The sequence below is a fragment of the Neoarius graeffei genome, chromosome 9 (genome assembly GCF_027579695.1).
Source record: "Neoarius graeffei isolate fNeoGra1 chromosome 9, fNeoGra1.pri, whole genome shotgun sequence".
Classification (NCBI taxonomy): domain Eukaryota; kingdom Metazoa; phylum Chordata; class Actinopteri; order Siluriformes; family Ariidae; genus Neoarius; species Neoarius graeffei.
This window is the reverse complement of record NC_083577.1, coordinates 55,294,316-55,312,343: the sequence shown is the minus strand read 5'-3', so window position 1 is coordinate 55,312,343 and position 18,028 is coordinate 55,294,316. Positions and strand designations below refer to the sequence as shown.

General features: G+C 41.4%; 1 protein-coding gene across 2 annotated transcripts in view; it reads right to left on the bottom strand.

The window, feature by feature from the left end:
- Positions 1-18,028, bottom strand: part of kdm6a (lysine (K)-specific demethylase 6A) — a 75,168-nt gene that overhangs the window by 33,550 nt on the left and 23,590 nt on the right. For both annotated transcript variants that reach the window (XM_060929838.1, XM_060929839.1), the window contains exons 5-6: positions 5,568-5,626; positions 1,633-1,753 (exon numbers count right to left, since the gene is read on the bottom strand). In XM_060929838.1, the coding sequence (XP_060785821.1) occupies positions 1,633-1,753; positions 5,568-5,626 (180 nt within the window). The remainder of the gene's footprint in view (positions 1-1,632; positions 1,754-5,567; positions 5,627-18,028) is intronic.

The following is an 18,028-nucleotide window of genomic DNA, read 5'->3' as shown; positions in this document are numbered from 1 at the left end:
TGGGTGCGAGACACTGCGGCTTGTAGGTCTCTTCAGGTCTCCACCTAACCATTAGACGAGCAGGTGATGGGAAAAGCTGAAAATTGGACTCAGAGATGATGAACTTACTCCAGCCTTCTACAGTCCAATCCTTATGGTCTTTCGCAAACCTCAGCCTGGCACTTCTTTGCTTGTTATTGATGAAGGGCTTTCCCCCCCCTCTAACTTTGCATAACTTCAATCCACCCGGAGGAGCCCGTTTCAAACCGTCCTTGCCATGCACTTAACCCCAGTGGCCATTCGCCATTATTTTTGTGGGACACTTGACGTCATCCTACAGTTGTTGAGTAACAATCGAAGGAGTTGATCATTCTGGTCAGTACAGAGTCATTTTTGTTCTTTGCCAGCCAGACTTTGGGGACAACAAAGTTTGTTGCCTGCTGCTTGGCCTTGTTCTTATGAACTACTGTCTCTGAAATTTTTAGGATGGAAGCAACCTGATGCTCACTGTATCCCTCTACCAGTAAAGCCAGAACTGAGCCCTTCTTCTCACTCAAAACTTTTCTTTTTAACTCTTTTGGCATGATTAATAGATATTTTTGTATTCCAATTAAATTTAAGGTACTACTAGCACTGTTTTTGCCATCCAAATTGGTCCTACTGCGAAAGGATAGTGATTAAATTTAGGATAAATTTATTCAATTTAAATAAAGGATACAAAAACCACAGCAGTGGTTTTTATACTTTTCCTCGTTAAGATTCGGTTCAGGTGATCACTTAATCACCATCTCATTAAGTAAAAGGTGTGTTTGTTGGAATTCCAGCACAGATACTGGAATGAAATGGCTGCCATACAGAGATGCTGATTTAAGGAAAAAAAAAAAAAAATTTAAAAGCAGTCTCAATTTTTCCCCAGAGCTGTATGTGCATGTGTTGCCCCTTTTCCACCAAATCAGTTCCAGGGCTGGTTCGGGGCCAGTGCTGGTGCTGGTTCACAACTCGTTCAACTTGCGAGCCAGCTGAGAACCAGTTTGCTTTTCCATAGCTCGGGGTGCTAAGGGGAGCCACATCATTATGTCGCTGTATACGCCAGTTACATCGCTGCGTTTGCATAAACCTTGGCGTGAACATCGAAGCAACAACAACACGGAGAAGAAGCAGCAGCAGCAACAACAACAACAACGGATGACTTTGCGTTTGTACAGCTGCTGCTTCTCGTCACTTAAAAATGGTGACCTTTCACGGTCTGGCTATTGTTGTCCGTCTTAACAACTCCGCCCCCCCCGCTGACGTAAGCGGTTCTTTCCTCTGGCCGAGCAGAGAGTTGGTGCTAGCCTGGAACCGGTTTTTCTGGCCCCAGAGCCAGTTCTTTGTCAGTGGAAACAGAAAACCCGGTTCCAAACTAAGCACTGGCCCTGAACCAGCCCTAGAACTGCTTTGGTGGAAAAGGGGCATGTGTGCTCTTAATTTAAATAGGAATTTCAACTTGCAATATCGGTCAAGCAAACAATTTTTTAATAATTGCATTGAATACTACCAGCATATACTCAAACAAGGAACTGAAATTTAAAACTAACCATAATCCTTTTGCACTGAATACATATCTGACTCCGCATAGAATTGTAAGGAACAGTCAGTGGAAAGTGGACAAACCTTTAGGCTCAAGTCGTAGTCTGTGTTGACTTTGAACATCAGCCCCAACCGCAGATGGATCTCCTTGGCTCTAGAGAAGCTGGGATCAATGTAAAGCACCTCCTGAAAAGCTTTGATCGCCCTGCACAAGTCAGAAAAGCACAAAAAGTAGCCATATAATGATTCACCCAATTCATGATTTGATTCAAAATATTGGGCTCATGATTCGATTTACCCATGTTTGTTTTTGAGGAATAAAATTAAATGAAAAAAAAAAAAGGCGCCACATTTAATTGTTCCATTCTTTATCAAATTAAATATTCCTTTTGTTAACCACTTTCTTTATAACCAACAATTATTTACCCACATTTGTACTATTATCGAAAATGTTCCTTCCATTAAAAAATATTACCAACAAGAAGGCCTTCATAAAACTTAAGTTTTTTCTTCTTCTTCGCTTGTTAGTCTGTAAATAGACAGCTTTAACAAGAACCTATCTGTAGTCAATGCCAAACAGCGCCTTCCCATTGTAAATCTGTTTTTTTTTTCAGTGTTCATGGCATTAGAGCTGTGTAACTTCTGCCTCTGGAGAAGTCACATGCATCCCTGCTATTTACTGTTATTGCCCCCCCCCCAGCTGTCCAAGTAACAGTTACAGCTAGGAAAAACACAGGATTACTCAGCCTGATAACTGTGATTAATTTATTTCATGTTACCAGTAATTTAGTAACCATGGCATTGTTTGGGCAAAAATGTAAATGCATGTCAGTGTGTATTAGTGATTAAGAACCAGAATTCCTACAGACACATTTTTCTGCAAACAATCCCTGTTAAAATGCACATGTGGCCAACTTGTGGCAGGAAGGTTTTGCTTGTTTGTGTTCTCAGTGAATGCAGCCATTGGTCATTTGTGTGAAGCACATCTCAGTGAACTCACTGAACTTCTCCCTGTCTGCTGCTGCGATGACTGATCCCAGACTGTGAAACAGGATGCGGATGAGAGAATGCAGTTTAACTACAAAACAGATGAATAACTGCCGCAAGAGGAGAAGCTACACATTAAAAGATAGGCTGCAAGTTGAAGGAGTACAAAATCCGTTCTTGTGAACAGCTCTCTTTAGTGCAAATATCTGAGGTTTTATTGTACCGTTTCTCAGATTGTGTACGCGTGTATATAAATATTGCATTCTGGATAAAAGGGAACTAAACACATGACTGGGTCCTCATGTGTACAAGAGAACAGCGACACAGTTTGTTAGGGAGGTGTTGTTTAATTTGACTTTGAATCTCAACAACTTGACAGTTTTTCCTCTTCCTGGCAAACATTCAACTGTTTCTGACTTCTGAAACTTTTAGCAATTGCCCCGAGTACGTGCAATGCTGTTTAACTGGTTATGTGCCACCCCCCAATTTGCTAACTTGTGACCATTTATCTGTGTTTGCTCCACCAAACAACACAGGTCACCACTAGGGAGGTCACAAAAACTGATAACTTGGTACCAAGTTTATGCCAAAATTGTGAAAAAACCCCCACTTTATTTAAAAAAATGCTGTACGTCACGAGGATGCAATTCTTCTGAACCAGATGGGAACAGCATATACGCCTACAAGATGAGGTAGTTTGCTGTTAAAACGCCAAAGGAAGGAAAAAAAAAAAAAAGAAGAATGCATCCCAACACATGGAAGATGGCAACAAGTGTAGATGCAGAGACAGCTCTGCCCCTACTTGTTGGAAAGAAAAATAAGAGTCGGGTACAGATGTACTTTCAGTATTATTACTTCAGGAGTAATAATAGATTCACAAAATCCAATATGCAAATGGTGCCATTTCAGACCAGAGGAAACCCTACCAATTTGGCAAAATCACCACAGACAAACAACATTATCCTTATCCTGAAATACACATTACCATCATTTTTGTTTGAGACATCTGACACAGTTGACTACACAGCAATGTTTCATACGATGTTTACTATGGTTAATGCTAAAGGCTACCGTGTTTAGGCTAACAATGCAGCCATCGTTCACAGCAGTAGGCTACCATCCTAACTGTTCTGTGTCAGAAAAGCATTAGCATTTTAAATAAGTATTTTGAGACTACTGGTCTGTCACCATGCAAGCACATTTAAACTACTGCTTGCACACCAAGTGTATAGAGGCCTTTTACATGGCATCATCATAACTGTGGATTGGTTTATGCAGCCATATTGCCAGGCAAGATTTGTGTCTGACAATGATTGGCACTGTAGCGGCACAAATGTATGCGAGTGATTGCAAGCCAAATTCAGTGCATCTACAGACAAACTTGAAGTTACATCTCAAAGAACAATGCCAGAGACCTGTAATGCTTTTGGATGTAATAACAGACGTGGAGATAAGCCTGGTTTAACTTTTCACTGCTTCCCGAGACGAGAAAAATGGTGAGCTGTGGTTAAAGTGGGTGCCAATAAAGCATCCCCATGCTTTATATCCAGGTAGTATGAAACCTCTGTGCACCTGTTATTTCTCCGAATACTTTTTCTCGCTCAATTATAAAAATCCCATAGACCTAGCCTCTGCGTACTCAAGTTAACATTCAACAAAGTCCATTAGTTGGCATAACATGGACAGAACTTTGGTCTAGATAGTAAAGCTTTTAACAGGTTGCATGGTCTGACACTACTCCGGGCAGTCGACTGGTACATATACAAGCATGTCCTACTTAGCAGCTCTACTGCACTACCCAAAAAAAATGAATGAGTAAGCCAAATGGCAAATGTAGGACGTTAAAATGTTTATCTGGATGTGGGCTTTGGATGTAATATATTTTGAGACCTAATGCTTGGCTAGACTAGCAGCATGTTTGTTATGTACTGACAAGGTAGACAAGACTAAACACCATAAAACATGCTAGATCTAGGCCCTGGGTTGTTTACTATTAAAAGTTCACGTTTGAGCTTACCTTTGTCACAATAAGGTATTTTTCTTGATCTGGAATTTCCCATAACATTGTGGCACGCACGAAACTTGCCTAAAAAGAATGTTAGGCATCTGTACTTTCGTATGCCTTTGGCATCTCTTCATTGTATTTAGAAGTCTCATCTCATTATCTCTAGCCGCTTTATCTTGTCCTACAGGGTCGCAGGCAAGCTGAAGCCTATCCCAGCTGACTACGGCCGAAAGGCGGGGTACACCCTGGACAAGTTGCCAGGTCATCACAGGGCTGACACATAGACACAGACAACCATTCACACTCACACCTACAGTCAATTTAGAGCCACCAGTTAACCTAACCTGCATGTCTTTGGACTGTGGGGGAAACCGGAGCACCCGGAGGAAACCCACGCGGACACGGGGAGAACATGCAAACTCCGCACAGAAAGGCCCTCGCCGGCCACGGGGCTCGAACCCGGACCTTCTTACTGTGAGGCGACAGCACTAACCACTACACCACCATGCCGCCTATTTAGAAGTCCCAAATACTAAATAGTTCAGGATGCTGTAGCATCCCAAATCCGGTAGCTGGTTTGCTGAACACTTTTGAAGTGGGATAATTAAATTTGTGGGTAAATTATATGGATCTGTGATGCCTGCATGTTTAAGTTTTTTGATGCAACGTGATCTGCTGGTATAACCTGAATTTATCACTTCAGAGAGATTGCACTGACTACAGTCATCTTGATTTTCATTACTAACTGTTGCAGCCCTGTTTCTTTGTTTGCCCAGCAACATGGCGGACACTGTAATAAACAAAAGTAAGTGTGTGTGTGTGTGTGTGTGTGTGTGTGTGTGTGTGTGGCCTCTGCTGTTTTCTTTGTCCTTGAGATGGACTCGATAACTGAAGCCTTAATTTTCCTTTCACAGTATCAGCCAGAGGAGGATGTCGACCAAAAAAGGCAGGCTACAAGCCACTGTTTTGTTCAAATGTTTTTAACAAAAAGGAGTGTATGTTGAAGTACATGGGAAATAGTACTCACCACTGAAACGCATTGTAATGGAAGTAAACCATGCCAAGGCCATATAAAAAGGCAGCATTCTGAAAAGGACAGGAAAAAAAAAAAGTTTAAGACTTGTCCAACATGAGTAGGTATCTACAAGGCAGCTGGCATTTTGTGCATTCTGTAACAGGGTACACCATTTCCGCCACATACAGGTGGCACCATGCCCAGAAATATTTCATCTCGATAAAATAATAAGTAATGTACTTCTTTAATGTGGCCATTCAACACATTTTCAAGAGGCAGAATGTGACCAAGACATAATCTTAACTCAACTTGCTGGCAATTTCTTGCTGCCAACGGTATGTGGCAACACTTAACACTCTTGCAGTCATCTTACACGGTTTATAAAACAGACTGTGTATAAACAGACAAATCTTGATGTGCCCTTCTGCCCAACTTTAATGTTCAAATACATAAGAGTTAATTAATGCACATTTAGTTATCTGATAAGTGAAAGGGAAAAAAAAAGTACATAAATGTCAGAACAGCATTCAGTGCAAATAAAGTTTGTTTATTAATATCTAAGAGAGCTTCTTTAGAGTGCATGATATGTACTACAAGATTTTTGCCCGACTTCATCCCTGTTTGCCTTTTTAGGAGCTCTGAGGAGACAAAAAGATGAGGGTTGATTTCAGCAAATACTTAAACAACCAGAACATTGAACATTTACCTTCAAAAACCAAACTCACACCAAAACCACCTACCACTTTTACTGTTTAAAACAAAATGAACCATGTTGAGCATGGTGACAACACAGCAATCACCACATACTGCCATTTACCACCAGGTACAGAGGCTTTTAAATCGTTCAAGTTCGCTAGAAAGTCTTTCGGTACTGGAAACACAGACTGAAAACCTTTACACCTATAATTCTTCCTCGTATAAGGTCACGTGCATGATCTTCCATGAAAGCACTGCCTCACACTTTACCCAAAACCTGATGATGAAGCAAAATTTTAAAGGGTTCAAACTTCTAGGCACCACTGAACACAAATATCCTAACTTCTAAGCATTACATTTGCTACCTTACAACTAAACTCATAAGAGAACTTAAAAGGTCCCATGGCATGAAATTTTCACTTTGAGGTTTTTTAACGTTAAAATGAGTTCCTCTGACCTTCTTAAGTCACCCCAGTGGCTAGAAATTTCAATGTGTAAACCAAACTATGCCCAACATTTGAGAATAGCGCGTCAAAACGGCACATTGATAAGCTCTTCCCTTTACTACGTCAGCAAGGGAGATGATCCCCATGCCCCTCCCCCTCTGGATTCCCACCCACTGTATGGATTGCCCCGCCCAGTTCTAGTGAGGAGACCATAGAGGACACAACATGGCATCACCTAAGCGAGCGAAACATGGAAATTGCGCTGTACATGGATGTGACAACACAGAAAGGAGTCTGTTTTTACTGCCGACGGGAGAGCCCCTGAAGACGCAGTGGCTTAATTTTATTTACTTCAATAATACGCCGTCGAGTCTACCTAAGACGGTGTATGTCTGTCGGAAGCATTTTCCTGATGAATGTTTCCACAACTTGGGACAGTACAGGGCAGGTTTTGCACATCAACTGTCACTGAAGCCTGGGTCCATACCAAGCATCTCTGCTGCATCAGCAACAAACACCGAACAAGTAAGTGTATAACTGGTCGTTTTGCCGTGTTTTAAAATCGGTGCGTTAGCCTAGCAATGGCTACATTAGCTGTGCAGCTAACCGCTTCCTGCAGTTAGCCAGGTAATCTGCAAAAAACTGCAAAGTTTTTTTTCTTCCTCTTCTTCGTCACATGCACAGTCAAGCACAGTGAAATTCATCCTGTGCATTTAACCCACCTGAAGCAGTGAACACGCACCACACACACACACCCCAGCGGGCAGCTATGCTACAGTACCCAGGGAGCAGTTGGAGGTTAGGTGGCTTGCTCAAGGGCACTTCAGCCCAAGGCTACCCCATGTGAACCTAACTGCATGTCTGAACTGTGGGAGAAACCAGAGCGCCCACAGGAAACCCATGCAGACACAGGGAGAACATGCAAACTCTACACAGAAACGCCACTGGGCTCTAACCCAGAACCTTCTTGCTCCAAGCTGACAGTGCTAACCACTACACCACCGTGCCGCCCCACTTGAACTCTGGGCAAAACGTTCCATTTCTATTGCTGTTGGAGTTTCGAGATGTTTTGCTGCTGCACACACCGTGTAGCCTGTGTATAAACGTTTTGCTGAGATAAAACACGTCCCGCATTTTACAATTTCGGAGATTGCTGAAGCAAGTGAGATGATATCACATGACCACCGTGGGGCGTTTGACCTACTTTTAACCAAAACGAGTCAGAGTGGGCAAACATGCCGGACTCTGCTCTCCTGCCAGCTAAAAGCCAGCAGAAAAGAAAAGCCTGCCGAGTGAGTGCAACTGCAAGACAGAGCAAGGTTAGATGATGTAATTTTTCTGGACAGGTAACTAAATCATGCTTGCTAGCGCTTAGCTATCTTAGCCTAAGAATGCATGGACTCGACTCCATGGTAGCAAGTATGCAGTTATACACCTAATATTTTGATCTTACAGAGAAAGAAACAATAACACAAAAGCAGTAACAGAGAAAAAAAAAAAATCTCACACTTTTTCCGTCTTTTGTTTCACAGATCTATTTGCAAATGTGAACAACAAATTAAAAACCTGCGACTCAAAACTCTCCGAGGTCGATGCAGAATCACGATGTTTTCCCGCGAGTCGCCACCTTGGCATGACGCAGGTCCATAATTATGCTAATTAGTTAAAGCTCCTCGCGTTCGGCTATTTCCGTAGGGCCATATGGTTTACCTCAAGAAGTAGAAAAACTGTCCCAAAACAGAGGAAAGCGACCCTCAGCACATCAAAAATAATCACATCTCAGCCACATGATATTGTTCTTGCGAGATGTAGGAAAATGCCAAGCACAATAAATAAATAAATAAATAAATTTGAGAAATCTCAGATGACTTCACAGTCAGCACCTTTAAATAAATAAAAACGAATGCTAATCTACAGCATGTAGGAGTGTGGTTTATTGGGAGTCTGCAGGAAGGTGGTGTGTATGGAGTGACAGGGGTAATGAATAACATGAAAATCCCAATCCCTGTTTTCTCACCCATCTCCCTTTTATTCTTTGTCTCCTTCCCTAAGCAGTAAGCTGTGCAATCATGTGTGACAGTGAGCTGCCAGAAGAAATGAATTTTTTTTTTTTTCACGTTCCTATCCGTCTACAGCACTGAGGGATTTTTTTTTATTTATTTGTTTGGGGAGGGGGCAACCTCAAAATCTCACCCCAGGTCTGCTGTTTTTTTTTTTTGAACAGCATACCGATCTCACACTTGAACACACCACTTCCAGAAAAAGTTGGGATATTTTCACAAAGGCAATAAAACAAAAATCTAAATTTGTTAGTTGACGTGAATCTTTAACTGACAAAAGTACAAAGCAATTTTCTAGTTTTACTGATCAACTTAATTGTATTTTGTAAATATAAACAAAGTTGGAATCTGATGCCTGTAACCAAAAAATAAATAAAAATAAAAAAATAAAAGCGTGGGACACCATTGCGTTACATCAGGCTTTCTTTTAAATCGCATGGGATCTGAGGATACCAATTGCTGCAGTTTTGCAAACAGAATTTGTGTCTATTCTTGCCTGATGGAAGACTTCAGTCCGTGGTCACCATTGACCAATTCTCCTCATCATGATGCACCATAATACATTCTCAGTAGGAGACAGATCTGGACTGGCAGCAGGCCAGTCAAGCACATGCACTCTGTCTATGAAGCCACGCTGTTGTAGCCCATTCAGAATGAGGCCTAACATTGTCCTGCTCAAATAAGCATGGACTTCCCAGGAAGAGACAGACATTGCCTTGATGGCAACATGCATCTCTCTAAAACCCCAACATAAGCCTCAGTGTCAATGGTACCCCCACTACACACACACACACACGTGCACCATGGGCACTGATGCACCCCCCCATACCATCATAGACGCTGGCTTTTGCACCTTTCTCTGAAACTGGATGGTTATGTTTTCCTTTGGCACAGAGAACCCAATGTCCGGTTTTCCTGAAAACAAGCCAAAACGTGGACTTAAGGCCTCTGCATGCTCGTGCGACAAGGCTTTCGCAGATAGCTTTTCGCAGACAGTTGTAATTTATTGTTGAGCGGGGGAATAGGCATGCGCGATGTTATTCACCGGCACAACGCAAGGGGGCGCGAAGTCGCTAGGAGTAGTTGGTGGGTGTGGTTAGTGGAGTGTTTATCCTCCAGTTACTTATAATGACTAGAACTTTTTTTTTTTATAATGACTAGAACTGGAGTCGTATAGATGTACGTACTTCCTCACTTCCTCAATCAACCGCTCTTCATGCTGCTCCATCTTCGCTCGTGTTTTTAAAAATGCCGGTCGTGAAAACAAAACAAACCGGGAAAGTAGGGAAGCGGAAGTGCGTGTACAGCGGGTAGAGTGGACCAATCAGAGCCCTCTTGTCTGCGGCGCTGTCTGCGAGGCTTCTGCGGTGGTCACAATTTTTGGGAGGTGCGCGCAGAGCGTCTGCGAAGGTGGGGGGGCTACGCAGACACTGTCTGCGACACCGTCTGCGAGGACTGGGTTGTCAGCATAAATTGGCCTTCAGACCACAGCACACATGTCCGTTGTCTTTTGCTTCATCTGAGAGGAATTCAGGATCAAAGAAATTGGCAGCGTTTCTGCATAGAATTGATAAATGGCTTCCTCCTTGTGTAACACAGTTTCAGGATATATTTCTGGATGCAGCGGCAGACTGCGTTAAATGACAAATGGTTTTCTGAAGTACTCCTGAGCCCACGTGGCTATATTTGTCACATTAGCATGACTGTTTCTCATGCAGTGCCGCCTGAGGGTTCAAAATATCATGCACATTCAACAGTAGTTTCCGGCCTTGCACTCCATGCACAGAGATTTCTGAATTCTCTGCATCTTTTCACATCATTATGGACTGTAAATTTTGAAAACCCTAAACACTCTGCAATCTTGCACTGAGAAAATTCTTTGACTGGACCAACAATTATTTCCAAAATTTTGGCACAAAGGAGTGAGCCATGACCCATCCTTGCTTGTAAAGACTGAGCCTTTGGAGCATACTCCTTTTATACCCAAGCATGTTACCAATAGCCCACAAGCATAACTATGTCATCACTTGTTTACTGCAATGCATTGTGGAGGATAGCCAGGGTCAGCAGTTGAGCGACAGGACGGATGTCAGATTAATTTTACGTGAGAATGATGTGAGAGGAGCAATTTCGCTGTGCTCCGTCATGGAAGACGATGAAATTGGTGATTTAAAGAGGTGGATAATATGTCGAGGGTTTACAGCAGGAAAATTGGAATCCAAATCAAGCTTGGTGAGAAGGTAAGAGTCTAGACCGACTCTACCACACTGTACATCAAATCTCAGAATTACTTATTTCTGAGAACTTATATTGGATCACGAAGCAATCTTAGACTTAAGTCAAAATTTGTTTCCTTTAATCTTCAGTTATTCCTTACCATTTTCTCAGAAGCTTTGTTCCAATGAAATCTTAGCCTTATACTTAATCTTGATCCAGCACAATGAAAGTCACAGATGCAGTAAGGAAAACCATTATGAAAAACCAACTGTCAACTTAAGTCTAAGAATGCTTCATGATCCCGGGCCCGGATGCACAGCATCAAAACATTTATGAGTGATTAGTTAAATAAAACTTGATATTAGGAAAAACATTACGACTACCCCCCCCCCCAGAAAAAATTCAAAATAATAAAAAATTTGGAAACCCGCTGATCTGCCATGTTCAGTAGAAATGCATTTTCTTCAATAAATGCCACTAGTGAGATACACTGAACATTATACATACCCGAAAGAGAACCCTTCGTGGTTTGGGAGTTTTATCGCTCTGATAGGCTCATTCGGCTGCCAAGTGCTTTGGCGTGTTGAGAGGCAAAGGCCAAAGAATGCTTTTGTTTTACAGGTTTTGGATTGAACATCCATTTCTTTCTTCTCGATTGGGAGCTGATAAAAGCTGAAATTAGTGGTTCTCTTTGTTGTGGAGACACCGTAAAGCACACAGCAATTCACTTTAGGCATGGTTAAAATCGGTTAAACAGAACAATGCAGTGTTTAACAAAGGCGAAAGTAAGTAATACAGCGGCGGTGACCCCAGGTATCGCCCATAATGCACTGCGGTAAACAAGCAATGACATAGTTATGGATTAGGGTCATTAGCCTGCTTATTGTGGAATCTTCCAAAATGGTGTTACTTGAATATCCTATAAAATTTTTCACAGTCTTAAAAACAATCAAGTTGGGTCAGTAAAATTACTGAAAATATTTTTTTGTACTTGTCAGTTAAACTGTTCATGTGAATTAACAAGTCACGGGTTTTGTTACATTTTGGAAAATATCCCAACTTCTCTGGAAATGGGGTGTGTATTTTGTATTTTATACACACTCTGTATGTATGTGTGTGTGTGTGTGTGTGTGTGTGTGTGTACACAAGTTTTCCCCAAAGCGTTTTAGCGTATCGAGCCCGAGACGCTTGCTCTGCCTACCGATACGCTTAGTCGCTTTAGTTAAAATCCGATACGCTTAGATTTATACCGATACGTTAAAATTTCCTACCCACAAGTAACTAGATACATAGGAGAGCAAATAACAGATCCATTTACATACTGACTGATATTTGTGTTACAGTGTTTTTTCCCAATGTTTGTGTTGATTCTGTCAAAGTAATGTGTCCGCGTGGTATGATGTAAACAAATTAATCTGTTGGCTACGTCAAGATCACATGTTCAAACCATCCAATAAAAATATAGAAAGAAAACGTCAGACATCCCAGAAGTTTCCGATTCATTATAAGCAATCTCATCGGCTACCAATGTTGCCCTCCATTGGACAGACAAAGCCGACTGATTTTAATCATAAAAATTTGACCTAGTCTATTATCATTATGGCTTCAATCAAAGATTGGTTGACTAAATGTCAACAAACCCACGAGTGATGGCGAACAAAACCAGACAACTGTCACGACAACGAAAACGTGGTCAATTTTGATCACGGCGACTGGCTCAAAAAGCACTCGCTGGACAATTTGATCCACATCAGCATGGATGACAGCGAGATGGACTATGAGAGGGTTGCCCAACATTGGGCCAAGCAAAACCCAAAGAGAATTAAATCGGCTTTAAAGGAGTAGAAAACTTAATTCATTAGTTTGGGTTTGCAGAAAGATTATGTACTTATAAAACACTCTCACAAAGTGAAGTTGTCCAAATGTGTCAAATATAGCATAATTTCAAATAAATCAAGCATTTTTGGCAGCGTGTTGTCACTGGGATCCATTTAACAAAGGCGGCTCCAGATTATTCTTTTGTTAAAGGCTCACAGTGACATCACACTGCCAAATATGCTTATCATTATTATTCGCAATTATGCTACATTTGACACTTCATGAAGAGAATTTGTTAATAAGTACATAATCTTTCTGCAAACTTAAATGTATGAATTAAGTTTTCTTTTCCTTTAAATGTGTTTTAATCTTAATCTAGTCCATTTAATAAAGTGCCAAAATTTAAACTTTATAATATGCAGTTGCCTTATTTTTCTTTTCAGTGCATCTTAGTTATACATACATTATGGTAATTGCATCAGAAACATTCTAAATCATTACAGTTATAGTAATACAGCAACTTATTTTAAGGTGGCAGTTCTTAGGTTCAGATCCCTTTGTGATCAACAGGGACGATGATCGATTCTCTTCACTGGATTGGACAAGTTGCAGCAAACCACTGTTCATATTTTCATGCACATTTTTGTTACAACACTACTCGATCATAGATAATTAAGGGATCCCGTAGATTTTCAATCTATCATATACCCAAGTACTCTATAACAAAACAGTTTAACTTGCATGTTAAACTTTAAGGTGACATTTCAAATGTGTATACATTAATACTATTTAGGCCAAACAAAATAATATGTGCTTCCTGGGTTTTCAAAATACGGTAGGTAGACAGGGAAAAAAATTTGTTTATCCCAAAAGTTTACGACAAATTTTCTAGGGTAGGTAGGAAAAAGTGATGTTTCCTTTGAAAACTTTTTTTTGCAAAATACTCGTTAAAACGTTTGCAACTGATCCCAGAACGTCAGAACTGTGTGATTTGTTGTAGGAAACAATGTTGTAGTTACTCTATAGTTCTTCATTTGGAAATATTTTTAATTGTTGTGAATATCTTTTGCATTGCAATAGGCTGATTGACAAGCAAACATTTCTGTCCACTGTGTCGCTTTTTGTTCCGAGGCGAACTTCCATTTTATAGGCACCCGGAAGAATCGATGAAATATACTGCGCATGTGCAAGCAGTCATTTACATCGGACCCTTCGAGGCATGAACACAAGGGTGGCCAGTTTTTCTACTTAAAAATCTAAGATAATCATCATTGTAACACTAGCAAAAATACTCAGCATTGTTCAGCTATGTATTTGATTGCATCTAACAGTGACCCCTGTCTAGAAATGCCTATGAAATTCGGCTTTGCTGTGGCCTTCGGTGTCCGAGTTATAAACGTTTAAAGGTGGGCTGGAGCCATGGATCAAATCAAAACTTAAGTCGCTGAGCAGCGCTTGCATGGTGGCGAATGACTGGCCGAGGCACCGTCCTACCAGGCCGTGCCTGTGCTGGTTTGAAAGGGCTGGGGTAGAGGGAGGTAAGGCCTCTGCATGCTCTTGCGACAAGGCTTTCGCAGATAGCTTTTCACAGACAGTTGTAATTTATCGTTGAGTGGGGAGTAATAGGCGTGTGCGATGTTATTCACCGCCACAACGCAAGGGGGCGCGAAGTCGCGAAATCGCTAGGAGTAGTTGGTGGGTGTGGTTAGTGGAGTGTTTATCCTCCGGTTACTTATAATGACTAGAACTGGAGTCGTATAGATGTACGTACTTCCTCACTTCCTTGATCAACCGCTCTTCGTGCTGCTCCATCTTCGCTCGTGTTTTAAAAATGGCGGTCGTGAAAACAAACCAAACCGGGAAAGTAGGGAAGCGGATGTAGAGTGGACCAATCAGAGCCCTCTTGTCTGCGAGGCTTCTGCACTGGTCACAATTTTTGGGAGGTGCGCGCAGAGTGTCTGCGAAGGGGGGGGCTACGCAGACGCCATCTGCGAGGACTGCGTTGTCAGCATAAATTGGCCTGTACATGTTGGTTGCCAATTTACTCCTGATGGGCCTCGTGTCTTTCGGCAAACACTGAGTGGTTTATATGACACGCCCTAGCGGTTCTCATTTGACTCGCCAGGTGGCTGCCAAGCAGGTAGGGTCGGGCGCGAGAAATAGTTTATCGTGGTCATAAATATATATATTGTTTTTACAGGGTCGGTCAGGTAACCGGAAACACATTTTGTTTGGCCTTAGGTCAGAAATCATTGAAACATTGGTAAAATCTATCCTATAATCATGTATCTAAAACCTCTCAGAGACCCTGTAAATGCACCCAAGCGCATCTATTTTCAAAAAATTTTCTGGGGGGGGCCCATGCCCCCGGACCCCCCTAGTTTTGCTTTGCGCCTTTGGTGTTCAATTGTCTGTGTATCATACCAGAATTCAGGGCTTTAATTTTTTTCTATATTTTATATATATATATATATATATATATATATATATATATATATATATATATATAGTGTGTGTGTGTATTAGGGCTGTAATGATACACCCAATTCACGATTCGAATCGCGATTTTTGACCCACGATTCGATACGCCCACGATTTTTTTAAAAATGTTTTTTTAAAGTAGTAAATTTGACTTATTAACATTTACTTACTTACATTAACTATTTAATAACAAATAATTCAGACCACTGCAGAGAATGAGTAATATGTATGCAAAAATGAACAAATGTATATCCAAAGATTGTTTTATTTCTCAAAATAATACTGCTGAGCCGGAAGCTCTGTTTTTTTCGGTTCTGAAAAAGTCATTTTTCCAAATCGTGTAAATCCGTTAAGATTTTTTTTTGGGGGGGTGGCTCTCTCACTGTCTCACTCTCATAGGGCCAATGATTTTCTGTGATCGCGGAAAACAGATGGAAATTACGGAATTTTTATGGTGAAACATTGCTCGCGTGTCAAAATGTAACTGCCGCAGAAGGCTTCCGCCCAAGCAGACATGCCTTCAGTGGTGCCAGATATTGCTAACGTTTTCCACCCCAAAATATGTTCAAAACCAGCCAAAAAGCACCTAAACCTGCCCAATCTGGCAACACTGCATGCCTTTCCGGTCAAGTGATTGTGATTGGCTTGTGGCACACCTAGCCAGCCAATGAGCTGCTTGTTTACAGATTCGCTCCCCGCGTCGCAACCAGAATGGCGACCGCTTAAAAGAAATGAATGCTCTGCCAGTGGCGAGTGTGGACGTTGCGTGACTCGCAGAAGACTGTCGCAGGTCGGCGAAAAAACGACTTACTAATAGATATAAAAAAATAAAAGTAATTTAAGTAAGTTTAAAATGTACTTTAAATAAAAAGTAAAGTATTCATAAATTGAAGTTTGGAAGCGCCTCTGTTTTTGGGCTGAGGAGAAGTTTGAAAGGGTGTACCGCGATTCTGCCTTCTTGTATCGCGATACGGATCGTGGCTCTGCGTATCGCGATTTCGATACGCATATCGTTACAACCCTAGTGTGTGTGTGTGTGTGTGTGTGTGTGTGTGTGTGTATATATATATTTTTGTGTGTGTGTGTGTGTGTGTGTGTGTGTGTGTGTGTGTGTGATAATATATACACACACACACACACACACACACACACACACTATATATAAAAAGGAACTTTCAACACGAGAAAAATGGTACTGACTCAAAATGCCTTTTTGTAATTCGCAATCAGTTAGATAACCATTTCAAGTCGAGAAAGGTTTAAAATTGGCATCATGAGCAAAATGCCTCGTTCCACTATACATGTTACATTTGACTGAAAGTTCCCCAAATTTTTCCAAGTCTATAAAAAATTTTTTTAGAAAACTGAAGCACATTGCATAGAATTTAACAAGATTCACTGACACTTCAAAAGCATAAAACACAAGGAATTACTTTACACAGGAGGACTGGAGAGTTTTTAGCGAATGTTCTTAACATGTTGTCATGCACATGAAACTCTGATTAGTGATGCACCTCGCTCTGTACTCAGACAGGTGACTGGTAGTTAAGCTTGAGTAGTAGTAGTGAAGTCTAGTAGTATGACTAGTAGTTGCAGCTTTTGTGATCAGAGTTGTGTTTCTCGACTGCTTGAGACTGGTTTAAGAGCTACTCTTGCCCGTGACAACGAGGTGGGTCATTTTTAAAAGTTGATGCACTATTTAAAAAAAAAAAAAAAAGCCCAGCTCCTGGCTGTTGGTAAAAACAAATCTCGAGACAAACTTTCGCATATAATGAACCAAGTTCATGTCCCCTGCCTTTAAAGGTCATAAGCAACAGTCGGAGGTGAAACAAAGAATATCAACTTTATTGTCTAGAAGAACGACCCAAAAAGCCAATTCAATCTTCCTAGTGTCTAATTTGCACCCTAAAATTGAATAAAACAGTTAAAATATACTGTTTTGCCCAATTTCCAAAGGTTTGTTTACATCTCACTTATGCGCACTTTCACCACCAGGGGACCGTCGTTATGACGTCATTTAAGCCAAACAGACTGGGAGCAGCTCTGCGTTTACCTGTGAACCGAGCACACGTGCACAGACTTTGGTCGTGAGAGGTTGTCTAAAATGTCTGAAAGTGATAGCGATTTTGAAGTAGGAACTCTCCAAATTAAATATCGAGAGGTGAAACCATACATGTATGAACCTATGGCCGTTGCGAAGCAATCGGTGAATGTGGCTCACTGGTTTGACCGTGCAGCCTCGGAATCGGACAGTGACTCAGCCGACTCTGATCGCGGTGACCCCGGACCTCAACAAGACTCGCGCCCAAACGATTTATCCTGGTAATTATGATAAATTCCTACTTTCTTCATAATACTAAATAAGAGCCCTTTTGAAGAGTATTTAAACCGCCCTCCCTAGTGGATATAGGTAACGATTATTGGACAGTGCGCCGGTAGGCCACATTAGCCTGCCATCCGCGGCATTATACTATTTATAGCTGACTCTGAGCGAGGAAATATCCCTTTGTCTCATTTCCACAATGAATGTACAGGATCCCTCAGGATTCTTGACTTGTCAATTGCAAGCAAAAGTAAAAAGGTTTACCTCCAATCTTCTCCTTTTTGCTTGAGCGTTGCTGGTCCGTTTCTTCTTTGACTGCTTGATTTTGTTTAATGCGCACAATCCACTCTCTCCGCATCATCTCCTCTTTTGGAAAAAGCCAACCCACTCGCTCCCCCTCTTCTCCTCTTCCGGAAAAAGCCAATCCACTCG